Raw genomic sequence first — 27,329 nt, 5'->3', positions numbered from 1 at the left:
GTTAGATCTAATACTTTTAGGATAGTAAGGCTTTCCACGTTTGTTGTTGAAACGCCGACCACGACCTCGGTTGGTATGGTTTCTCCTTCCCGAATATTCTACCGCCGTAGCATTCACTTCGGGAAATGCCTTGGCTCCCGTAGGTCGGGAATTATGGTTTTTGATTAGTAACTCATCGTTCTTTTCAGCCAACATGAGTGTTACCATCATTTCAGAAAATTTGGTGTACCCACATTTTCTGTAAATTCGGGATAAGACGTTGTGTTCTTTGTGGAAAGTATTGTATGTCTTGTCAAGCATTTCTGCTTCGGTGACAGGGTTACCACAATATTTTAATTGTGCAACTATCCTCAAGATAGTGGAATTGTAATCTCTAACCCTTTGGAAATCCTGAAACCTCAGGGTTTTCCACTCTTCAAGAGCGTGAGGGAGATTGATTTCCTTTTGATTATCGAACCTATCTTTCAAGGCTTGCCATAGTACGGCTGGGTCCTCAACGTCTCCATAGTCGTGAGTTAGATTCTCATCTAAATGCTTCTTCAGGAAGATTATCGCTTCGGCTATATGCTCGGGTGGCGATTTGTTACCGACTTCTATCGCTTCAGTTATCTTTTTTATTACAAGATAAGGTTTCACATTTGTGACCCATCTGACATAATTTTCGCCGGTTACTTTCAGAGCCGGGAACTGGAGTTTCTCGATGTTTGCCATTTGTATTTCTAAAACACAAAATAATAATTTTATTAGAACTTCATAATTTAAAAACCGTTTACATTAATCATGCAAGCAATTACAAGGAGAAGTGATGTAAAGAAAATTAAACCGATATTCATCTTAAATTCACTCGGAGTAAATTCTCCAACGAATAAACCATAAATAGAAACACAAATAAAAATGGCACATAAAAACAAAAGTGCGCGAATCATCTTTCTTGAAATGAAAAATCGGAGGAGAGCGATTTGAAATTTTTGAGAGAAGATGAAATGTTTTGGATGATGAAATGGAGTGAAAATGAGTTGTATTTATAGATGAAAATTACTGTTCATGGCCGTTGGAGAAAAGGGAACATTTTTGAAAAAATTTCTTTGTGACTGTTGGGGTCAAATCGAGTGCACTAAAAATCAGTCTGAAAATATCGTATTAAACAGTCAATCAAATCTATAAAATTTCATAAAAGTAAAAAATTATGGCAATGAAATATTTATGTTATGACAACAAATCATGTGACGGCTCAGCCGATCAATGCAGAGTAATAAATAAATTATACGGCGGCTCGGTCGACCAATTAGCAATAAACAAAATATAAGGCGGCTCAGCCCACCAGTTAACAACAAACAGAAAATAAAGGCGGCTCGGCCGTCCAGTTAACAATAAATAGAATATAAGGCGGCTCGGCCGACCAATAAATTAATTAAAATATTAATAAATAATATAGGCGGTATTCCGGCCATTATAACATAATATAAATAATAGTACATGCGGTATACCGACCATTATAGCAGGGTATATATGATACAATAAATTTTACCGAATTGCAGAACGATCGTGCTGATAACGTGTTATGAAAAGAACTATGATTTTATAGTATCCCAGTAATTTAAATAAGGGCAAAATTTATACCCGTAGGAGAAGATAACACAGATATATAGAGAGAGTGTTTCTTATTAAAGGGAAGAGAAGAGTTTTTAGTGTGTTTACAAACGAACGCAAACGTTCGTATATATAGAAGGAAATTTACTGTGCAAATAGTGCAGCGGGCCCCACATCTTTTATAATTTCAAACATTACGGCTCCTTCTGTTTTTGTTGACTTTCGTAACAAAGATATTTTTCCCATCGTATATATTTTTTTTCCTTTTCTCAACAATGCCATGAGATTTAAACCTTCAAGGGACTTGAACATTAGCGTAGCCAACTCTTGCTCCCCCCGCCATGTTATTTTCATTTTTTCCCGTGCTCCATCAAATATTTCGATATTTTTTGTCAACTCTGTGAAGTTTATAACAATTATAAAACTGCAAAAAATTTTGTTAAGTTTTGAAAATATTTTTTTTCCGAATCGATTTACTAGATTGATCCACCGTAATCTTTATCATGTGTACTTTTTAAAACTCTGGGTTGTATAAAAATTTTAAAATTATGAGATGTGAGAATCCACTATGCCCTGATAAAAGACTAAAACTAATCTGCTCTCGCTATCTCGGAAGTCGTGGATTTTTTTTGGATAAGAGCACCATTAACCCAAATACTCTAAATGAGTCTCTTAATTTTAATCTAATATTTTTTAATTGTAAAAGTGGAATAAGAGACCGGATTAAGAGACCCGTTAATTTTCGTGGTTCAATGCATGTCTCTTAATTAAGGTTTCTCAAAAAAAAAAAATTTATTTAACAATAATTTTTTTAATTTTCTTATTAAAATTAAAATTAAAACATAGTAAATGATTACATTTGCAACATAGAATTTTTTTAATAAAACATAAAACATAAAACATAAAAACAAAGTTTATTAAAATAAACGAGAATAATTTGAAAGAAACATCCGAGCTCAGTTATTGTCTTCATCGTGTCCAAATTTACGTCACACATGTTCAACCAAATCAGCTTTCAGTTGTTCATGCATTTGTCTATCACGAATTCTAGTTCGAACACCCATCATATTTGCGATATTTGAAGGAATATCTGTAGAATACGTGAGATCGACATGTTAATTTCCAGTTTCATCTTCTTGTTGGAACTCCGAAACATCAAACAGAGTGTATCCATCGCGCTCGTTTTCTACGATCATATTATGGAGTATGATACATGCTCTCATAATCTTCCCAATTTTGGCTTTATCCCAAAAAAGTGCCGGATTTTTAACAATGGCAAAGCGAGCTTGCAAGACTCCGAAAGCACGCTCGACATCTTTTCTGACAGCTTCTTGACGTTGAGCAAATAAAACTGCTTTCGGCTCTTGTGGCATTGTAATATATTGGATAAAAGTTGCCAATTTCGGGTAAATACCATCGGTGAGATAGTAAGCCATATGATACTCTCTTCCATTGACGGAGTAAGTGACTTGGGGAGCTTGACCGTTTATTACGTCATCGAAAACAGGTGAGCGATCAAGAACATTAATATCATTTAAGGTACCTGGAGGTCCAAAAAATGCATGCCATATCCAGAGATCATATGAAGCAACCGCCTCTAAAACGATTGTTGGTTTACCCGAACCACGAGAATATTGTTCTTTCCAAGCGGTGGGACAATTCTTCCTCTCCCAATGCATACAATCGATGCTTCCTATCATCCCGGGAAATCCACGATACTCTCCAATATCAAGTAGACGTTGAAGATCAGCCGGTGTTGGTCTTCTTAGGTACTCATCGCCGAAAAAATATATTATACCTTCCACAAAATTTTCCACACATGACCGAGCTGTTGTTTCACCGAGCCGGAGATATTCGTCGACCATATCAGCGGCAGAACCATACGCCAAGATACGAATTGCTGCGGTACACTTTTGAAGAGGAGAGAGACTATTCCGTCCGAGCCCATCGTGCTTCTGTTGAAAAAAAGGAACTTCGTTGGAAAGTCGATGAACAATGTGCATGAACAATGACTTGTTCATTCTAAAACGTCGTCGGAAATAATTTCCGGGATACGTTGGAGTTTCACTGAAATAATCATTCCATAAACGTATATTGCCCTCCTCACGATTTCTTTCGATATAAGCTCGTTTTTTTTCTTTTTTTCTTTCGTTCTTCTTGATCAACTTCAATGGTAAAATTCTCAAAGGCTTGATCAAAATGTTGATCAAAATATTGATCAAAATGTTGATCAAAGACCTCCTCAGATGATTCGTCGAAATTGTTTTGAGAAGAAGAAGTCATATTTTTAAAGAAAGAAAATGAGTTGTTTATTTTAGCGAACTTGAGAAGGGAATATTAAAAATATGATATCAACGCGAGAAGTTGAAAAGAAAATATCACTTGTGATTAGAATTTCACTTGTGATTAGAAAGAGAAGGAACAAAGAAGATGGAATGTGATATCAACGAGAGAACTTGAGATGGAAGAAAGGAGTTGAAAAGGAAGACCGAACTTGTTTTGCAATGAGAGAACTAGAGAAGGAATGTGTGCTCAAAGAGAGAACTTGTGGTGATTTTACGAAGTCTGTGATGTCTCTTTTATACACTTATACAAGGTTTGTTTTTACATGACCCGTGATCAAATACAAATAATATTACAAAATGAAAGAGTAGACAAGGTGTGTCTTTACATGGCCCGTGACAGGAGAGTAAAACACACAACAACGAGACAACAATATGTGACAGAAGTACTAACAACCCGTGACACACGAGTACAATGAGTTCTGTTTTTACATGGCCTGTGATTCATCTTAAGAGCCTCTAGTGCTTCCTTTACATGGCCTGTGACACACGGAAAAGACAACAATATATTACTCCACATACAGAACAAAGAAGCTTACATTAAAAACCGCTAAGAACAACAGAACAACAACACCTTTCTTGAACCACTTATTAATAGATAAAGAAGCTTACATTAAACATAACTCCATGACATAACAGACCAAGCACAAGAACACAAGAACTCCATGACAATAACCCAAACGACCAAGAACAAGAACCAAGATACTTAAACTAAGTAGGACTCCATGACAATAACTCAAACGACCAAGCAACACAAACTGAAAACATAACAAGATTCTTAAACTAAGGAGAGATCAACTCATCAACGAGTTTCTTCTTCAGAACTTCTTCATAATCTGCAAGCTCTTGTTTTGCAATGAGACTCTCGAGAAGCTTAAACTTCAAGAGCCTTTCTTTGGATGCGATGTCCTGCTGCCTGATGACCCACATTGTCTGATACTCAGACAGATCCTTTCCATCAACCATCTTCTTCTTCCCACGAGCTTTTGCAGCCTTGACACCAGGGGGACGCTTGCTGCCTTGCTCATCTACAGCAGTGTCGGTTTCAAATGCCTGAGAGGTTGCTGAATGAGAACCGTCGTCGACCTTCCTCCTTTTGCTGCTTCCGTCGAGTTTAGGGGTTGAGAGTTCACACCACTTCTGGTCATTACGAAGCTCCTTCCAACAATGGTCGAGGGTGAATTTTTTTTTTAAGGTTGTTGAAGAAGATTTCGTGGGCATGCTGGAGCACATCAGTCTCGTTTTGACCAGAAGATTTCGCTCTGTTTGCAGCTTCGAAAGCACCACAGAACTTGCAGACTAGATCGTTGATCTTATGCCACCTTTGCTTACATGTTGAGGCCTCTCTTTTGTCACACTCTGCGATCTTAGGACTGGCGGAATAGTACGCAGCTATCCGCTTCCAGAAAGCAACAGAGCGTTGCTCATTCCCTACCACCGGATCCTTGCTCGTGTGTAACCACGCGCTGATGAGGACAGCATCATGAGTAGGCGTCCATGTCCGTCGTTCCTTACGCTCTGCAGCCGCTGGACTATCTTGCTCGAAGTTAGAACCTTCGGTAGCTTGAGTGCCAAATAGAGGAAAAGAAGAAGACTCTAAACCGAACCCACTTTCTTGTTGACTTTGAAGAAGATCAACAAAATTAAAATTTGGATTTGGATAGGAATCCATATCAGAAGAAGAGAATAAAAAAGTAAAGGAAACCGAGTTTGATAGATGAAAGAAGAGGAGGACTGTAATTTTTATAGAAGAAGGAAAGAAAGAACTTTTTATCACCTTCATCACACCCTCAACCAATCGGACAAGACATATAGCTAAATCCATTTATTACTGACACACATTTATCACACTTGAACATCCTTTTCTATCTAACACCATTAAATCCTTTTATTACTAACAACCATATCACAGTAATTCCATTTCACACGAAACAAAATTCACAACAAGTTCAGTTCAAACCCTAAACCTACAAACATCTATCTCACACAAGGATAAACTACCTACGACTACATCCACAACTTTTATTCAAACGTGCAATCAATTTTACGGATCAGAGAGTTACGTTTTACCTGTATTGTAAACCAAAGTCCTCTTCTTTCACGTCATTTCATGTTTGTTCATCCGTCCATCCTAAGCAAAAAGACAGAGACATTATCAAATTTAATCAGACCACGTTCAACTAATGTTATAGTCACCACAGAGACAGATTAAAAACAATCAAAGACAGACTCAAAATACGTTTGTTAGAACCAAAATCAATCAGAGACAGAGACATAATCAAGATCAACCGGACATAGCTGAATCAAAATCTTTCAGGGACAGAGACAGAATCAAAAACAATCGTACATACCAAAATCAAAATCAATCAGAGACCGGATTAAGAATCAAAATCAATCGAACATAGCTTTACCTCGAAATGAATTCGTCGAGGAGAGCCACCGTCCGGAGATAGTGGTCGCCGTCAAGAGACTCATCTTCGATGTGAGGGCAATAGAGATGCCGAATACTCGACAGACTCCGGTAGGAGACCCAGAGAGATGCCGAGACGATGATTCGTCGAGACTAGCGAGGGCGAAGAGGAGTCCACCAAGAGAGACGCCGAGATGATGATTCGTCGAGACGAGCGAGGGCGAGGAGGAGTCCACCAAGAGAGATGCCGATTGATGGGCTTCGCCGAGGGATCATCGATTGATTCTGTCGGTGAAACATCTTTGTCGACTAGAGATCACGAGGGCGAGAGGGAAGTTCGACAGAGAGAGTTGCGGAGTCGTCGAGGTAGAGGGAAAGATACAAGAGAGAGACGACGAGTCGTCTTGCTAAGGAGAGAGAGAAATGGTTTAAAGGGTGACACGTATCTCAGTGAATATGTTTCTTCTGCTTCCTAATTAAGCGACGTATGCAACCTTAATGCTTAATTTTTATTTTTTTTAATCCTAAATTCACTAAAGACCCATGCTAACAAACCGCGTTAATGGTGCTCCAAGTCGTGGATATGCCTTGGCTATATACGAACCCTTTGATCAAAGAGAGGTTATATGTATAATTCATATATGTTTCTCCATATTGAAGATCGTCTATAGTTTTAACGTTTTGATACTCTTAGCAAAAAAAACAAACGTTTTGATATCACAAGTCACAGAATAACAAAACTAAAAATGAATTCACAACACACATTTATGCCGTTTTCGTAAAAAAAAAAAATTAACTGATACTATACGCATGTATATACATAACTATAAATATATGTTATTTAACCAATCAAGTTGCATGAATCTGGCAAAATTCAACTCCTACATTTTTTCTGTAGGAACAATTAAAACAGAGAAATAAAAGAATTGTTGGTTATATGTCCAAGAAGATGTAGAATAGCCAATAATGTGAGACCCATGTGGTAGCCTGTATGAAGCTGTCTATTTTCTGACCAATTCTGCGGGTTTTAGCTGTATACACTTCCTTTTCAATTTGGTCCCATGTCAAATAACTTATCTCTAGGCTATGCATTCCTATTTAAAATATTTATAGGTACCACTTACATATTCCACCGTGGCAAAATCTATGTCATGGGATGAGATAAGACTTGAATTACCTATCAACTTGTATAAGACTAGCTCAATTTGTATTATCCAACGTAAAAGCATCTCCAACACCACTTCATAATTTACTGCAAAATGGAGTGAGAAATAGAGTAATGAACAAACAAAAAAATGATTACTCCATAGGATAAATCAACCAAGAAAACAAGACCATGCTTTCCATTTCACAACTTGACATACGTTTGAATATTTATATTGTCTATGATAATACTTAATAGACTTGATGTTGTTCTATATGTCTGCACGGTTTTGTTTTACCACTGGCCCATATCATGGTTATACTTATTTGACCAAGAGTATAATCTTAGATTTTCTCAAAAGACAAGTCATCGATTTCTATAAATCAAAACTTTTTTCTGGCATAAAGGACAAAGTCATTTTTTAATAACTAGTTTTAAAACGGCCGCTTGTTTTCTATACGTATTGGTCATTTTTTGACCGTCTTGTAGGAGTTAGTTAATTAATTAATTAAAGTAAGTTGATCAAGTACTTGTTCACATTCGTCCTCATCTGGAAGTTAAAATTCACGTTAGTGGTGGGACGAATTTGATACCTTGATCATTAAATATAAGTTTAACGTTTTAAAAAGGATAATTAAACATAATTTTTAGTAACGATATTAGGTTTGAGATGTCTGAAAATTTTATTTTAGATTAAAAAATCTTTTATCGCATAAAAACTTAACGTTTAGGCCGAAGAATCTCAGACCTACTATTTGGTTACAATGAAACTATGTCAGTTTGATTTTATATCATGATTTAACAATTTAAAAGTTAATTATGGTTATGATAAGTTTACGTTCACGTGCTAATTCTATAAATTTTTATTTTTTTTTCATTTTTGTGTCGATTTTTCATTTTGGTTATTGTTCGATATAAATATTGATTTTGAGTTTATTCTCATTTCGTTATTTTGTTTTGGCATGAGATTTAAAAAATGTTTAAGATTTAAAATTATTAAAGAGATACACACTTAGGTTAGGATCTGCGCCTTGTGCATAATAAGTATTTTATATTTATTACTTATTTTATGTTTTTATGAAATAATTATATAATAATTATATATTAAATAACTAAGAAACCAGTTACTATTATGTAATAAATTGACGTGCATATAAATCAAATGACTGCTCTTGTTTATTCGCAATCATTTTAGGGTAAATAAATAAAAAAAAATCAATATTATCTATCGTATATGATATATAATTAAATTTAAATGATATTAACATATATAATTAGTATATTTTTAGTATGGATATTTATTAAATGAGGTTTCTACTCATATGATTTTATGATTATTTGCATACATGTGTAACAAAATTTTACACCAATTATTTTTTTATAATGTGGAATGTTTAGTGGTTTCAATAATTTATAATCATTTTAAAAAAACAATGAAAATTTCAAAATTAAAATATTAACTTTTCAATATATGTTCAACGCAGATATCAAAATATAAATATGTATTTTCATATGATGTTTAAATTAACGATATGAAATATATATATAATACCTATTAAAATAAAATTATTTATTCATATGATTTTATAATCATTGTATCTTATTATAGAAAAAAATTTAAACCTTAATCACAAATTTTTATGTGAGACTTTTAACAGTTTTAGTCATTTATACACGTTTTGAAAAATTCAAAATATAACATATACAAAAAAATCTAAAATTTTATTATATGATTAATGTAATTGTGCACTTTATTTTAATAATAAATAATTAAACAAAAATGATAGAAAGTATACCGATTGTTAGCAAATCTTTATTATTTAAAATCATTAATTGCAATATACTCCATTCGTTCCTAAAAGATCCATGTTTTAGAAAGAAAAAAATTGTTTCAAAAGATACATTTTTTTTTGACATCAATTTCAAAAAGATACATTTTTTTTACATTTTCGATACATTAATTAATGAAAATTGTATTTTTCAAAAAATACAATTGTGTTTAATAAAATCTCATTGGTTAAAAATTATTGGAAATAATTAATTAAGAAAAACAATGTATTGGAAAATACAATTTTATATGTTTTCTTAATAAGTGTGAAAAAACTATAACATGGATCTTTTAGGAACATAGGAAGTATATCTTAATCACATTAGGTAATTCCGTAAGATTTATTTAAGAAAATAATATATAATAATTTTATTGATAATGAAAGATCCATAATTAACATACTATATAATATAACATTCCCTATCAATTTAATTTTGGACTGACAAAATTCTCAATTGATTCTCAAGTCGCCGCGTAAGTAAAATTAATATTCTAATTACGTGACAACTCAGCATGATATTTTTTTAATTAGTACAAACTACGTGTTATAACTTTTTAAATGTTTTTTCTATAAATATACATGGGATGTGTGGATCTAGACTCATAACTCGTTACAAGAAAATAAACAATTTAGGTGAAGTCTGTAATGGTTTTAAGATAATAAATATTTACAAAGGAAAGAAATGTTATTATTTACAAACATTTGATTTTTGTTCATTCATCAACTGAAAAAAAATTCCTTAAGTAGCTTAAATATATAAATATCAAGTATTTTGAAATTGTGTATGAAATTCTTCTGTAGAATTAACATCTTTTACTTGTATCTTAGCAATTCTTTCTTCACATATTCTAACTTACTGATTACGTCATAGTATTGGAATTTTCGTTAAAAGATGTGGGCGAGGCTAACTGATTGGAACGAACATCTATTAAATAAACATCCTTAGACTTGAATCAAGGAATTAACAATTTAGCTAAATCAAATACATCAATTTTATGTATATACGTATATGTTCATATGTGTTTTGTTTGGTCAACATACGTATATTAATACATTTTAGTTCATTGGATGTAATGTATGACCACCACTCAAAGAACGGAAAAGAGCTATATGCACATATATCAAATAGAGTATTTGCATCTCGTACCTTAATATTATCTCAGAATTAGCTATATACCCTCAAGATTGAAAACCATTGTCTATTTAGATAAATAAAATCTATTAATTTAAAGTCATTTTTTATCTATTATTAACAAGTCATAGTAGGACTATTTAAAAAATTAGTTAATATAAAATATCGATTATTTATATTAATAAGAAACTAACTATAAATTTGAATTTTATTTTTTTAATTATAACAAAATCAGTTGAGAAAGAATCTAACAAAATCTTACTTAAAATTTTAAATATTTTTTTATATAAAATCACACATTAATAAATTTCGTAATTAGTAATATAATATTATTATAAATAAACGTAACTAAAATTTTATTATAAAACAAGAAAATAAAATTTTATACTATTTTTCTATAAATTCTATAATTATATTATGAATTATATAAAAATAACAGTGCTATATGAATTAAATATGAAAAATTATATTAAATAAGGACATTAAAAAAATTATATTTTTAAAATTTTTCATTTAAATAAATTATCACTCATCATTAAAACGGGTTAAAATTCATAAAATGTATAATATTTTTATACAAAAATAAATGTATTAACATAGGTTAAACTTGTATATCTACAACTATATATTATCGTTTTTTATTATATTGAAACTCTCAATAATATAATATATTTTTTAAAAATCTTTATATACAAAAATATAATAGTATATAATAACCTTTAGTTCATATACTATTTAAAAAATATGTTATTAGAAAGCTAGGAAATTTTAGTAATTCATTTAAAATCTTATTGACAAATAAAATTATAATTACATATTTGTTTTTATTTTAGTTATAAAAAAATCTGTTGAGAAAAAAATAAAAAAAATTACCAAATATTCAAATATTTCTTAAAATATTATATTAATGTAGTAACAAAACAAATTCAAAATTCATGTAATGTTTCAAACTCAAAAATAGTTGTGTAGTTTTCCAAATTTTTCTTGACAAAATACAAAATTTTGAAAATACATATTCAAACTCAAAATGAAAATATTTCAAATTTTACAAAAGATATAATCATAGATAATAAAGAATAACTTTTTGAAATGAACCACGAAAAAACTAACTATATATGTTGTAAAAATTAATGCAATCTAACATTTTGATGTCTTAATTTAAAAAAAAAATTAATATCATAACATCCAAAATATACTATATCAATTAAATTTACTAAAGTAATATAATAGATACTACTATGTATAAGATTTACTAAAATAAAAGGACTATATTATTAAATTAAACAGTGTTTTTACATATAAATCCTGTAAAATGCTAAAATGATATATGTTAAAGTTTTTTTTCTTGAACACATTAAGTAAATATAAATTACCTTAAGCATATTTATTTTCTAAAATATAAATAAATAAATTTTAAAATATATTATATGTAAATGTATAAATTAAAGAAAAATAATATTTTGAAGGAAGTTCTCTATTTTATTATTTCATATTGTTAATTTATTGTACTTAACTCGAAAATATATTAATAAGTAATAAAAATTAATAACAAAGTAAAATGTAGTAAACAAATCACTATATACTAATAATGCCGAATAAGAAATATAAACAACAATATTATAGAGTTACACAATATATAACACTAAAATGAAAATTATATATATATAATATTTATAATAATATCAAATACATTTATAAAATGAAAAAATATCCGTACGAACGTGCATGTTAAAATTTAGTTACTATTTTGTAATTGAATCCCTGATTAGTAGCATTGTTGCAACTTGCTAATGATTCTTGGTCGCGCTTATGAGTTGCCTAAGTTATTCCTAATTTCCAATAATATATAGAACAATAAAACGAAAATAATTTGCTTATACTATAGTTTTAATTATATCCTTTTAAAATTTTCAAAATCATGAAACGACTTTCTATGCTCACATAAGCTAGAAATAAACAAAACATATATCGAAGATCATTTTTTTGGGTATAGAAGACCAGGTACAAAAAGAAGAAATATGGCTTAAATCAATAATCAAATACTCAGAAGGAACTCAAGTTTAGATGTATTGAGCATAACGTACTAAATTCGTTAGCCTTCAAAAAATTAAAAAAAAACGTACTAATTTCGTCAAAACAATGGATGGAATTCTTCATATATTTCTCTTCTAAAAAGCGTACCACTTTAATTAGAAACTTTTATCCCATTACTTTACTTCTTTAAACTTCTTTTAAAACTTTTCTTTGAAAATTAAGGAAATGAAACATTTTGTTGAGATTACAGTTTAAGGATTTGTATTTAGAGGTTGAAGGTTAGGGCTTATGGTTTTGTTTTTAACCAAGATTTAAAGCTTAGTTTTTTTTTTGTCAAAGCACTTAGAACTTTAAAATTTATGCATTAGGGATTAGATTTTTTAAAATAATTGAAATTATTTGAGATAGGGATTTCTCTCTTGTTTCTCTCACCTCAAACTCTCCCTTGGCCTCTCTTTTGTCTCCTTCGTTTTCTCCGGCGGCGTTTTGCCGTCAGAGGCTCTCCTCCTTCCTCTTTTGTCATTTGCTTATCGTCAGCCTCCTCTCTATCTCTCCCGATATGTCTTTGGCTCTGAAACGGAGCGCTCCGGGCTAGATCAGTTCGTCGTCTACGCTCCGGCGGTTCTCCAGTTCGTTTTGGAGTCCGGACGAGGGGGGGATGGTGGTGTGCCGTCGTGGAGTCGGCTTTTAGGGTTTCAGTGTTGGTGTGGTGGATCAAGTTTTCTCCTTTCCGATCTGCTCCGTCACTGGTGGTGAGAGCACGTGACCGAGCGTGGCGTCTTCCATCTTTAGATCCGGTGGCTTGGCGTCAAGCTTCTGGTTCAAGGTGGAGCTTTCTGGTGTTGTGGTGGTCTCACTTCCTTAGTGTCGAGTTGTGAGCTCTCCTCTTTCCTCCGGTCTAGTTGGGCTTCGGATTTGTTTCCGGAGGCGCGTGCACGGCGGTGAAGGTTGCTGTGTGGTAGTTGTATTGAAATGGACTTTTCAAGGGTCCAATAATCAAATCACGTAGTATTTAAGATGTTAATCCATTTCTAAGTATTTTGATGCAAAGAGAATGCATGTTCAAACTTCATCTAAGTGCAATCAAGTGATAAGGTGATTCAATCAAGCTAACAAGGTTCTAACACACTACTAACTAACAACTTTCAATCAATTGGAATAAGGAAGAATCATGGACATACGATTTTGATTTCAGATGACTAAGATTAAATCTAAAATGGCAAGGTTTCAATCAACACATTCCCCTAAGTCTAGATATCAATTCTAAGCAAGTTCTCTTCCAAGATAAAAGTTCATTTACTCTCATGATCAAACATCAAATTCCTTTGGTTTGTGTCAATCAAACAATCATTAAGGATATATCATTCAACTTTCCTAACTCCCCTAACATCAAATCCCTTTGGTAGGGTAAGCTAAGAGCTTGATGAGTTGGCTCAGACATTTCATCGAACACCTTCCGAGCAATGAAATGTCTAGAGTTTTAAACCAGAATGGCCAACTCAAGCTTAGCATTAAGATCACTCAATCAAGCAAGGAAACACATTAATCTACTCTAAACATTCTAGATCATCACTTAATCATCCTAAATCATCCTAACCCATATGAATCCAAAGATGACTACTCACTCATAATCATGGTAGACACTAGATCATTAGTTGATCCAAATCTAAACATGATTAATGGTCAAAGTAATCAAGTAAAGATAAGAAATTATGATCAAGATTAGATCTTTCACCCAAAAGTGGCTTTTGATTAGATAGAAAACAAGATAAGATCCTAACATTAGGCTTAGAGAGTATGTATATGACTTCTAAAACCTAGTGGGCTCAGTCAACAACCTGAGAGGCCCAAATAAAACATAAATTTTCGATAAAAAGAAAAGAAACGCCGCGGGTACGTTAGGTCGCTCCGCCAGGCCGCTCCCCATCTAGAGCGGGTTCGTCACCTCGCTCCGGAATGTCGCTCCAATATGCTTGCTTCAATTCTTCAAATCGCGCGAGGGTTCATGACGTCGCTCCACCAGGTCGCTCTGCCTCTAGAGAATTGTCGACGAGAAGTTGAGCTCGGAGCGGGTGCCTCACCCCGCTGCGGGACGTCGCTCTAAATGCCAACTTCACGTCTTTAAATTGCGCGCAGGTTGCGGACCTCGCTCCGTCTTGGTCGCTCTGACTCTCGAGAGTTGTAGATGGGGTGTTGGTTCGGAGCGGGTGCCGAACCCCGCTGCGTCTCCCCGCGCTGCCTTCGTTTGGTCTGGAGCGGGTGTCGTAGGTCGCTCACATTGTCCGCTCCGGTGCTCTACTCGCTCAAACAACACTTTCCACTCTCTTTTTGATCCCAAATGCTTCCAAGTACCTCCAAGAACTCCAAAGGACACTCCAACACCTGATAAAGACTTATGTAATGCAAAAAGGAAACTAAAATGCATAATCCCTAATCTAAATGACCAAAACATGCAAGAATGAAGAGTTAAAACAATGCAAATGTGCAAGATATCATGTATCTGTTGTGTGTTCGTGTGTAGCTGCTGGTTTCTGATCGAAGGCGGGCCGTCTATAACCTGTCCCTTCATCTCCTCCGTGTAGTCGCTCCGTCTCAGCCTTCTCGGTTGTCGCCGCTTTTGTTGTTGTCTACCTCGTTTGTTCCTTGGTGGTGCTCTTCCTCTCTGGCTCGTCGGGATGCTCTCCGGTTCTCCCCCGTGAGCGCAGCTTTGGCGAGGCTTTATAGAGCTAACTCTGGTTCTCAGTGTTAGCGCGAGGCGGGGTTTCGAATCTCCTTTGGATCATTGGAGTTGACGGTTCTCCGAGGGAGACTCGCGTGAAGCTTGGTCATCCCAGCTCCACTGTCGGGCTCTTTGGCTCACTGTGGTGGGCTGAGCTTTGGTCTATTTGGTAGGTTAGGAAGATCGATGACAAGATGTGGCTCTCTCTGCGCCCGCTGTTCTGCTTGGCTCGTATTACATTCCGAAGTCGAGCCTAATAAGTGTGATTCTATTTATCTTAGGACTAGCCAGGTGGCGCCATAAAGGGTTTGTAGAGGCGAGTTGTAGTTGGATGCTCTCGGTGTTCTGTGTCTACCTCTACCGGTGGTGGAGTTGAGACTTGGGCTCCAGTGACTAGGTTTTGGTGAAGCTGTGCAAGATAGGGACCAATCATCTGGAGTAGCGCTGCGGGCAAGCCAATTTCTACCAAAGCGTGGTCTCATGGTATATCAAAGGTTTCGTTCTCATGTGGCAACGCTAACCACTCCGTCAAGCTCCTACTGTGCTTAACTCTACTTGTTCTTTATTTACTACTTTTATAATTGTCCTTAGATGTTTACGAGTTGCTTTTTCTTCTCTTCTTTGTCGTTGCTTTAGGTTTAATTTCTTCTGCTACTAGTTTTCTACTTTTGATATAAGGTAAATTTATTTCATTATTAAAAAAAGAAGCTATTTCATTGTTCGTAACTCTCCCTTAAAATGTAATAAACGTTTTAATAACCAATATCATAATTTTATTAAGTATCTGATCTATTAAAATATAAATCATGACTTTTTTCATGTGTGATATTTTATTTGGACCATCATTTAGAAATTTTATTAAATGTATTTCCTTAATGCTAATAATATATAATATTTTTAACTACTCAAATCATAATATTTTAATTTAATATATATATATATATATATATATATATATATATATATATTTAAAAATTCTAAGAAATCTGTTGAAAAAGATTATAACAAGATCTTAATTTTCAAGAACTGTATATAAATATTTTCACTAATTTCGTAATTAGTAATGAAATGTTATTATACATATATATATATTCAGTTATCTTTTATAAAATGAAAAAAAATTCTATCCTATTTTATCTATTTTATAATAATATATATTGTTTTAAAAGAAAACCATTATATTGAACTAAATATGATAAAATTATTTTAAATTGATAAGTTATTATATTTTATTTCCATAAATATAAAACATTTATGCTAAAAATATAATATGTTGGTAGAACGGTTAACATTAGTAAAATATACAATACATGTACACAAAATTAACCTATCTTAAAAAAAATTATATACAATAATTTATTATTTAAAATGAATAAACATAAAAATTGCTTAAGGAAATCTACCGCTTTGAATTACGGGTCATGATCATAATAAATTAAATAAAAAATATGTTTTAAATATTTTTTTCATGCATAAAAAAATTTGTTTAATAACCAAACACAAATTCAATAGAACAAATATATAATAAGAAGCAACATATATATGTAATGATTTGAAATAATTAATTAATTTACAGCATGAAAACTATAAAATTATTTTATTTGAAATATTATATAAACATTTAAATATATGAGTAACATTAAAAATATATACTAATTATGTAAAACAAATATCTATATATGCAAATATGAAAATAAATACCCGCACGAATCTAGTTTAAGTTATAAAGCATATTGTTTGACTTTTAAAATTAATGTAAGCAAAATTGTTTTATCACAAAGCTAGCAAGTTGAATTCTCACTGAAACGCTGACAAAAAGAAAAGAATTCTCACTGAAACAATATACATCATCGAAACACAAGTGGTATGCAAGTTGGTTTCTCACCGAAACAATACAAAAATCCTACTTTCGGTACTTTTTCATGAGGACACATGTTAAATGCTTTCGAGTTTCATATGGACAAAAACAAAAATCATGTACATGAAATCCGTGGTGGCTAGAGCAACTTGAATTTTTTTGTTCTTTTTTGTTTTGCTAAAATTTTGGTGTAGAGCAACTTGAAATTGAGTTGGAATTCATTACTTAAGACTAATATAACTTCTTTATTTTAGAGCATTTGCACTATATATAAATATGGCCATAGTTTTCACCAAAAAAATGGCCATAGTTAAAAAAATCAATTTTTTTACCAACTTTCGAAGAGAGTTCTATCACCTATATGTTATGAACGGCGAGATTTGTGTTTATGTAGATGCAAATAGTTATACATGTAGACAATCGGTCCTAAATTTTTTAAGGCCACAAGGCCAAAACAGAAAAAAATGGCTGAAAAATTGAAAAAAGAATTTTTTTTTTTTTTTGTCACCAAATTGAAAAAAGAATTATGCACATAATAATGGTATTTGAACCCTGCATCTAATGTAGATGTATTGAACAACTAACTGACCACTAAACAATTGACACGTTTGAAAACTTTGCGGCCGGTTATATACTTAATAAATGGCAGCCGCAAGCCCATGCTTTATCCGTTTCATGCCAGGGGCGGCTCATGTATGTAGAGGAATAGAAGTTGGTTAAATTCATCTAAACATTTACTATTTTGATGATGTAAGAGTTAATGGATCATTAAACATTTTCCTAAATTTATCATCTGAGTTGAAAATATAGAAAACAATTCAACTCATTCACTTTAAAACTGACATTTAACTGGTTAAATATAGGTTTTCTATCATTTAGCTTCTGTGGAACAATCCATTTTATTTTTTGAAACACGAACGGTTCATTTTGTTTGAAACACGAACGGTTCATTTTTTCATACTATGAAATATGTTCACGAAGAAATCTACATCGAATAGATCCTTTTTTCTGCTTAATATATCGAATAGACTTCCAATTCACTCATATAAATATGTGATCTATTATACCGAATTATAGTACTTTTTACTTGAGACGAAAATAACCAATATGTCCATTTATTAGATAACAACTAAATGAGTATGGTTTTTAAAGTACACTGAATGCTAAATTTCAAAAAAAAGAATGTTGTTATTACCTTTTGTTTAGTTTAATAGTAATTCATTTAAAACAAAAATTCATCATAACCATTTACCAGATCAAGAAAATATAAATATATAAATAAAGTTTTTCCCTCAAGAAGAATATTTTTAAAATGTTTTTAGGAATAAGGCAGTATATTGTGGAAGGATGATCCAGAAAAGAAACAAAGTTGAGCATAACAAGGCAGCATGAGTCTAAAATTGTACCATCAGATTTGCAGCCTCAAACAACGGACCGATGATGGCAATTTAGGTTTTGTCGGCACCAAGAAAATAACTACATCACCAAAATAAAACGATAATCGTGTGTTTGTTGACGAAAAACAGTAATCTTCCACCATCTTTCGGTTAAAACTTAAAAAAAAAAAAAAAAAAAAAAAACTTAAATTTTTTTTAAGAATAAGACACTCATACGTAAAATTTTGAAATATGCCTGCTGTTGAGATTTTTTTTTTTAAGAAGTCAAACAAGTGATGGCAAAAAAAGAGGCGAGGAATCAGCAGTTATGGCATGTGCGTTAAAAAAGAAAACACAAAGCAGACAAACTATTTATCAACACCGCCACACGACCAATCTGCCAATGACTTCGCAACTATTTACACTTTCCTCGCCGTAATCGCATCTTTTTGACAAGTCAACACTCTTCATACGTTACCTTTTTACACAAAAGCATTCATTATAACACCACCCAAAAAGTCAAATCTAAATACGTTCCTCGTTCGTTCTATAAACGCCTTTCTTTTTTTTTTTGTACACAAACGCCTTTCAATAATGAATAGGTACAGCTATCCAAAAAGAGTTACAAATATTTGTATTTTCCGTGTTGACTTTTGTAATAATTCTGAATATTTCCCCAATCCGTTATATTTAAAACCCAACCATCTTCTCTTCAAACCAATTCACATCTCCTAAATCTCAACTACTACACTTTGAAGCAAAACTTTCATTTTAAAGATTCTTTCGTTGGTCGATTTGTTCATAGTTTTTTAATATTTTCCGGCGAGTAAATGGATCAAGAGATAGAGATTCCTACTTTCTTTCTATGTCCGATCTCTCTAGATATCATGAAGGACCCGGTGATAGTTTCCACCGGAATAACCTACGACAGAGACAGCATCGAGAAGTGGCTCTTCACCGGTAAGAAAAACACATGTCCGGTCACAAAACAAGTTATAACCGAAACTGATCTCACACCAAACCATACTCTACGCCGTTTAATCCAATCTTGGTGTACTCTCAACGCATCCCACGGCATCGAGAGGATCCCAACCCCAAAACCTCCTATCTCTAAATCCGAGATCGAAAAGCTCATCAAAGATTCATCATCTTCACATCAAAACCAAGTCAAATGCCTCAAAAGACTTCGTCAAATAGTGTCCGAGAATACAACGAACAAGCGGTGCTTAGAAGCTGCAAATGTTCCAGAGTTCTTGGCCAAGATCGTCAGCAACTCGGTAGATAGTTACAACTCTCCTTCTCCTTCACTTTCTTCGTCGAATCTCAACGATCTTTGTCAGTCAAACATGCTAGAGAATCGGTTTGATTCTTCTAGGAGCTTAATGGACGAAGCTTTAAGCTTGCTCTATCATCTCGACACATCGGAGACGGCCCGGAAGAGTCTTTTAAACAACAAGAAGGGAACAAATCTTGTGAAAACGTTGACTAAGATTATGCAACGGGGGATCTACGAGTCAAGAGCCTATGCGACTTTTCTTCTCAAGAAGATTCTTGAAGTTGCGGATCCAATGCAGATCATATTGTTGGAACGTGAGCTTTTCAACGAGGTGGTTCAGATCTTGCATGACCAGATCTCTCACAAGGCAACGAAATCAGCAATGCAGATCTTGGTGATTATATGTCCATGGGGAAGGAATAGACACAAGGCTGTGGAAGCTGGAGCGATCTCGATGATTATTGAGCTCTTGATGGATGAGACTTTCTCATCTGAGAGAAGGACTTTGGAGATGGCTATGGTGGTTCTTGATATGTTATGTCAGTGTGCAGAAGGAAGAGCTGAGTTCTTGAATCATTGTGCGGCTATTGCGGTTGTGTCTAAGAAGATACTTAGGGTCTCTCAGATAACTAGTGAAAGGGCGGTTAGGGTTTTGCTTTCTATTGGGAGGTTTTGTGCGACGCCTTCTCTATTGCAGGATATGTTGCAACTGGGAGTTGTGGCGAAGATGTGTCTTGTACTTCAAGTGAGTTGCGGGAACAAGACTAAAGAAAAGGCTAAAGAATTGCTCAAGCTTCACGCTAGGGTTTGGAGGGAGTCACCTTGTGTCCCAAGAAACTTGTATGCTTCGTATCCAGCTTGAACATCAAGATAGAAGAACCTACTTATATGTTTGATTAATTCTCATCAGATACAAACAATTCTTTGGGAGTTAGTATAAGTTCATTTAAAAGCAAACAAAATAGTGGTTTATTTTTACCCAAGTTCAGAATTTCTTTTGCTTTTGTAATATCATTCAATTGTAGATAATAGTCGGGTGTTATATGAAATTATTAGAGACTGCAAAGAAATAAATGGAATCACAAGTTGCATGGCTACAGGTTCCCACCAGGGCCCGTGCACACCATGTAATAAAAAAAGACTTTTGCCTTAGGCCCCTAAATAAGTATAGTTTTTTTGGGGTTCCAATTTACAAAATGTTTGTTACAAAATGTTTATGTGTGATGAAAGGCCCCTTGTTTAATTCTCCCTCACTACAATTACTCGGGATCGTTACCCGCGTCAAGGCGCGGAGTTTTTGCATTTTAATCTATTTTTGTCTTTTGTTTACTAATCTAGCATTCAGTTTTTCAATGCATTTTATTTTCACCATCTCCTCTTGTCTTGTTTACATTTGTTTTCACGTTCTGTCGTTTGATTTGTCTTAGTTTTGGCTTGTGTAATAACTTAACTCTGCTCATTATTCTTTCATTCTTTATTGATTGATATTTTTATCTCACTTAGCTCTGTGTTGCCACTAATTTGCTCGAATCATTTTTCATCATCTGCTTCGTATTCTTTTTCATATTCATTAACTATTATCTCCAATCTCTTTAAATCCTAAAAATCCTACATGTTCTTTTGTTTATTAAATCACATATTAAATATTGTTGAAACTGTTTATTTATTTTAATAAATCCTTACGATTATAACTAAGATGATATGGATAAAAGACTGATTATAATTTAGTTGAAATTAAAGTCTAAAGTAGAAGTTATTAAACTTGTAATCCTTCTTTTTGTCATCCAAGATAGCTTTAGTCAAATCAATTATATAGATTTAGAAAACCCATAAGCTATTTCAATCCCAAACAACCAAAAAACAGACGCATTTGTTATTGACGCTGCGGCGGGTTTCTTTTACTATAAACATAATTGCTTGTCACAACTGTTAATAAACCCAAATGTGTTTACAAAAGCTACCCATATAAGAGTTTCATACTCATTTCTCTTTCTCTAGTCATCTCCTATGTTAGTAGCTATCATAATACAATCATCAAACAAAAGACATATCTCTTGGTTCCATATAGAATATGCAAAAGGACTGTTTTCTGCAGACTCCATGATCACTGAGTATTATAAATATCAAACTCTGTCTATGGTCTATTTATATGTTGAGAAAATGCCTCGAAATGTAGCTTCCAAATAATGATTTCCAGGTCAACACATTGCATGTTAACCTCCACAGTGGGATCAGCGGATCTGGAGATACCGCTACATGTCGAGTCGAACGCAGCTACACATATGTTCTCTGCTTGTGCCTTTCATTCACAATCTGCAATTCTCCCAAGAACCAGAATCAATGTTAAATGAGGTAAAAGTTTTAGAGTCACAACATACTTTGTATAGCCAAGCCCAATAAACCAAGCACCCAACGTAACATCCCCACTTGCCTATTTGTGCAGAAAATGACTTGATTATTATATAGTAGCACCGAGAAGTTAGATGGAGAATGAGGTATGAATGCAAAGTAGACAAAACAGTTAAAATCTTACTGATTATGGGAAATATAAGAAATCAATTCTCTTGAAATGGCGTATAACTGTCCAATAGTGTGACAGAAGTACTTGTTCCTGTTCTCACCAAACTTCCAATTCTAAATGTATATATAAATCTATTAGAGTTATTGCCAGCGGTCTGTTGCGATATTTGTTAGCTAAAATAATCCATCCAACATAATAGGAAAAAGAAACCAACAAAATTGTAAAGCTAACCATCAGCTGAGATGCTTTTGCTGTCCTGACACATTGCAAGCTTAGTGATTTCACTATCAAAAGCAATAAACTAAGCAGTCATATACATCCGAGACATTTATTTACAAACGGTTCATAGCACAGAAAAAGCATATTATTATGTTACGGATGATAAGTTTGATGCATAAATACAATTTAGAATTTTTTTCAACTGAACATTTGTACCTACTGAATTACCTTACAACACCCACTGCATTGTGATTTTGGCATGTTAAAGCTGAGAATCAACATTGGAGTTTACGTTAGCATTTGGAACATGAAATATAGAACCATCAATTTCCAGTGTTAATTCCATTGACAATAGCTGTGCAAAAGAACTCTGCTAGTAAGGTAATCGTGATTAGTAATTCTTTACATCTTAGTGTCGTACAACTTCAAAACGATAGACACTTACAATCGATGGCTCTCAAAGATGGACCGCAAACCATCTAATGATATGCTTACCTCGTCGTATAAGTAATTCATGTCACTTCCCTCCCACGGGTAACGTTGCTGGTGCAGATCAATTCCCTCCACCTCTTCCTCATTATGTCGCTAGAATTATCAGAGAAAGAAATATAAAGTACCCTCCAAATCTTCAAGAGCATCGACATTTTCTTTATTCAATGATCTTCATTCAACCTAACAACCATCAAAATAAAAAGAATGTGAGGTACATAATCTTCAAAATCCAAGTTTAATGAATGGAAAAAAACTCAGGAAGACAGAAAATGTGAAACACTCATTGGCTTCTTCTTCTTTTACTTCGCGGGAAAAAAGATTAAACAAAGCAACTGATGAAAAGAAACAAATATGTTTCACAGTACATAAACTCTTCTTGAACAATCAGGCAACAGATAGTATGTCTCCCGTGTGACTCAGCTGAGTCCTCGATGACATCCTGAACGACAAATATCTTCTTCTTCTTCTTGGTTAGATCAAAGGGTGCAAGCTAAGGATGACCAAAGAAAATTAAAACCACACAATCATGATTTATCAGGCAAAATAAAAGAACCGATGATGAATTTATTAAAGATGGGGAGATGTAGAGACTAAAGAAGAAAAACTGATTCATGAAACTCAAAGAGCCAATATGTGTTTCTTAGATGAGTCATGAACCGATGATTAAAAATTGAAAGCCCTAAACTTCCATTGAAGAGAACGCTTACAGACCAAAGAGGTTTATTGGGTTTTTTTTTTAACGAATCCCATTTCAAAACGTGAGTTACAAAGTATTTATTAAATCATTAGATAAAATAAATAAGTGTGGGTCCCACAGAGAAAACTGAAGAAGCAAAAGTTTCCGACCTTCATAAATATATATATTTGTTTCTGCTATCAATGTACAAAGAATCCTTTAGCTCAGTGGTATAAGTGTTGTTGTTTAAATCTTAATAACCCGGGTTCGAGTCACAGACTTGACACTTTTTCACACTTTTTAAAAGTGGGACCCACATATCGCTGACGTCTCGCATCAGGAGTGATGCAACTGTCCTATTATAATGTAGATTTTCTTTCAAGATTTTGCCTTAGGCCTCATCTAACCTTAGCACGCTCCCACTTGCTTCTTCATTATTGTTAAAGGATCTATATTTCATTAGTTGTATTCTCTTTTGTTCATTTCCACAAAAATAATGGAGACCATCTCTTTCAACTTCTCATTTTTGTTGAGTAGATAACCTAAAAGATTACAGCTTAAGAGATACGTATGCTTCATGTGTAACGTTTCTGACCATTTATGTTTGTGGAGCTAACAATGCGATTGCTTATGTCCCTATGATCAACATTTTTAAGTCTCTAACCCCATTAATGTATGGGTTCCATTATATATATGGAATTCGTCGACATGGCATTCATTCCATGACTAATTTTTTATTTCAAGATACTCTTAAGATTTGTTGTTTGTTTGTAGATACCAAAATCCGTGATATGCGTGTTGGCTTTCACTCGCCATGTTATATATACTGAAATCATTTTATTTTCAGGTCATTCAGTTTGAAATTATTTTAGACTAAACATGAAATATTTTGGAAAACTAACTTAAAATATACAATTCAACGATCTATATATAGACATATCAACATCGGTATAGATGAAAGGCAAAGAGAATGTGCATTCAGAATATTGTGTTTTAGGAGATCAATATATATAAATCCAAAGCACGTTATTGCAATTCTAAATAGCATATCATCCCACGATGGAAGTCTTCCATTTCATCCCACGATGCAAGTTGACCCGCACATCCTCTAATTCGGATCACCATAACTTAAACGTAACCTGACTGAGAAAGCCAATCCAACGGATATTCAGCTGGGACGAAGTTAGTTCCAACTTCCCAAACTTGCCGCAAGATTGTTAAAAATAGGAATTGAATTCATCGAGAAGTGAATGTGTTACAGTTACGACTACGCCACTTCGCGCGGCTAATTTGTAAGGTTCGACATAAGAATCCCAAAGTTAATTTTTATTTGGATTACATTTTTCCTTTATTATTCTTTAAGGATATTTGTAGTTGTATAATTGATACGAGTAAACTTTGAGAACATGGAAAACGTATAAGAGATAAAACAATGTAAAGGGGATAGCTTTACGTACGCATATAAAACAACAGCATATGTTAAATTTGAATAAAAGTCTAAAAGAGTAACACACATATGACAAGTAACGGTCGTGGTCCATGTACAGTGTTTTCGTTGTTAAAGATTGTTTCACTCGAGTCCAAATTAAATATCAAACAGTATCATGGCGATACCTTATTGATGCCTCTTATTCAGTTCTTTTAAATGAATTAAGCACCAGGTATATTTAATCCGTTTATAATTACCCGATTAAAAAAACAGGAGCAGCTGACTATTCACCGCCATTTGTACTATACGTCTATCACGTTAAATATAGGGGACTTGCATAGCCGATCAAGACATATGTATGGATAGAAGCAGATAAAAAAAATTTGATCCTGCAAAAACAAATCTGTGCTATCAAAGGTACAATATTGAACCTGAGATACAAACTCCTCACCTCTGAGCACTATATCAACCAAATTTTACCATCTGAAGTAGTAGATCATCAATGAAATACCTCCCCCCCCCTCCCTAAATTGTTTTAAACCAACCGGGCCCCTAAGCTGATGCTTGATCACCTTCTGTTGAGAACCGGCTCTTGAGACTTGCATATACTATATGATAAACCTGCATTGTTTTTGTAAATATTTCTATCAATTGTACATAATAAATGTAATAAATCAAAAGTCAGATCTGACAAACAACCACGTCGCAATCTAAAAGGAGTTAAAACTACGAATCTAGGTGGTCCTCCAACGACCACCACTTGCAGTTGTAGTTAAACGTTATGGACAGAATACCCAAAAAAAAAAAATACAATTTACATTTCTAGAAATATACACGAGTGACGCATCTGTGTTTACTGTTTACATATAAATGTAAACGTGGAGGACTGAATAATAATACAGTGTGAGTTCTATAAATTAATTTTTAATAAGTTAATATTTTTGTTTTAAATTGAATATTTGTTTAATTAGTTTCAACAGATTAGTAAAAATTGTAAAATTTATTTTATGTTTATAAGATTTAGATTAAAATTCGAGCTTTCAATAATTAGCTTGAGCTAAAAATAAAAAAAAACATCTATATATAAAATTGAAATATCTGTCATTTTCTGCATCCACGTCGATCTGGAGGGTGGGGGCTTTCATGCCACGTGTCGTCGCGCTGATTGGTTTGTGTAAGTCACGCGTAAAAAGTTGATATAGATATAGAAAAATAAACAAAAACATAGATATAGAAAAGTAGTCATGTGTAAAAAGATATGGCTTAAATCAGCAATCAAAGATCATACTTTAGTTCACATGCGGCGATTAGTATTTTAATTCAGAGTTTATGCACATATAAACATCAGTTCATTTGTTTTAACATTTACACACTTAAGTTTTATTTTTTTTGTCAATACCTTATTTGACAAAGTTGTATGAATTTAAAACCATAAGATTTTTTTTGTTTTACGCTAAATTTGTTGTTTCGAAAATAAACTATTTCCTAACCCCAGTTATATGAATGTTGGTGTAAAGTGTAAACCTTCAGGAATAGCGTAGATGCGAAAGTATATATATCTTACAAGTCTATGACTAGCTAGCCAAATTACGACTTTGGTGTGAACGCGTAACCTCACCCTTCTTTTTTTTTTTTGAACACCCTTCATTCTCAATGTTTCTACGGTAACTTAACTATCTATTTTACGGAGAAAAAAATATTAAGAATAAGACATGAAAATCTAATTTAACGTGTCTTCGCTATGTATGAAAAGCGAAGCCTCGACTTAGAGACTTTTCAATAATTTCTTTTTATGTACTACTATTACTGGTTATTAATTTGATCTTTAAAATCTCAGAAGTATTACAACATATATAAAATTCAGAAGTAAAATCTTTTATCAAAAAAAAATCAGAAGTGTTACAGCATATATGAGAACATGTTATACAATTTAATGGTGATTAGTTCTACTTATCGTTTGATATGAATATTACTGGTTATATAGTTTTCTTGATATAATATTAAATTATGTTTCATATTTAATTATGTATTTTTGTGAAAACGATCATCATTTTATACCATCTATAAAGTTCAATTCTTCAATAGGACATCTCCTATACTATATTTGAGAAGTGATTTGTATATGTGTCATCACTACATTAACTTTCACAAAAAAATGATGACATGGCTTAAAAGAAATATGACATGGCATAAATCTAATTGTGACATGTAAAATTTACTATATTTAGATTTATGTTTTTGGTAAGATTTCTTAAATATAATAATAATGATTTTCTATATAC

The 27,329-nt window shown here is 33.0% G+C and overlaps 3 protein-coding genes across 3 annotated transcripts; 1 reads left to right on the top strand and 2 right to left on the bottom strand.

Annotated features, from left to right (window-relative positions):
* Positions 1–1,647: 1,647 nt before the first annotated feature.
* LOC111208466 (putative nuclease HARBI1) lies at positions 1,648–7,152 on the bottom strand. The gene is made up of 2 exons (XM_048764581.1): positions 6,344–7,152; positions 1,648–6,063 (listed from the first exon to the last, which is right to left on the bottom strand). The coding sequence occupies exon 2, from the start codon at positions 3,609–3,611 to the stop codon at positions 2,706–2,708; it is 906 nt and encodes a 301-aa protein (XP_048620538.1). The 5' UTR covers positions 3,612–6,063; positions 6,344–7,152; the 3' UTR covers positions 1,648–2,705.
* Positions 4,716–5,604, bottom strand: LOC125591988 (glutathione S-transferase T3-like). Its single transcript, XM_048766950.1, has 2 exons — positions 5,164–5,604; positions 4,716–5,090 (listed from the first exon to the last, which is right to left on the bottom strand). Exons 1-2 carry the CDS (start codon positions 5,602–5,604, stop codon positions 4,716–4,718), a joined length of 816 nt encoding a protein of 271 aa, XP_048622907.1.
* Positions 7,153–19,053: 11,901 nt separating the features above from the next.
* On the top strand, positions 19,054–20,809 carry LOC106367827 (E3 ubiquitin-protein ligase PUB22). The gene has a single exon (XM_013807687.3). It carries the CDS (start codon positions 19,265–19,267, stop codon positions 20,570–20,572), a length of 1,308 nt encoding a protein of 435 aa, XP_013663141.1. The 5' UTR covers positions 19,054–19,264; the 3' UTR covers positions 20,573–20,809.
* The last annotated feature ends 6,520 nt before the right edge of the window (positions 20,810–27,329 follow it).

Source organism: Brassica napus, chromosome C8 (genome assembly GCF_020379485.1).
Source record: "Brassica napus cultivar Da-Ae chromosome C8, Da-Ae, whole genome shotgun sequence".
NCBI lineage: Eukaryota > Viridiplantae > Streptophyta > Magnoliopsida > Brassicales > Brassicaceae > Brassica > Brassica napus.
Note: the sequence above shows the minus strand (reverse complement) of the source record. Positions and strands in the feature narration are given on the sequence as shown.

What these genes read in the sequence shown, in the direction of transcription:
- LOC111208466 (XM_048764581.1), bottom strand. Translation starts at nt 3,611, where the DNA reads ATGAACAAGTCATTGTTCATGCACATTGTTCATCGACTTTCCAACGAA.
- LOC125591988 (XM_048766950.1), bottom strand. Translation starts at nt 5,604, where the DNA reads ATGGATTCCTATCCAAATCCAAATTTTAATTTTGTTGATCTTCTTCAA. An exon ending in CTGGTCAAAACGAGACTGAT is followed by an intron (nt 5,091 to 5,163) that starts GTGCTCCAGCAT and finishes CATTGTTGGAAG; the next exon opens with GAGCTTCGTAATGACCAGAA.
- LOC106367827 (XM_013807687.3), top strand. Translation starts at nt 19,265, where the DNA reads ATGGATCAAGAGATAGAGATTCCTACTTTCTTTCTATGTCCGATCTCT.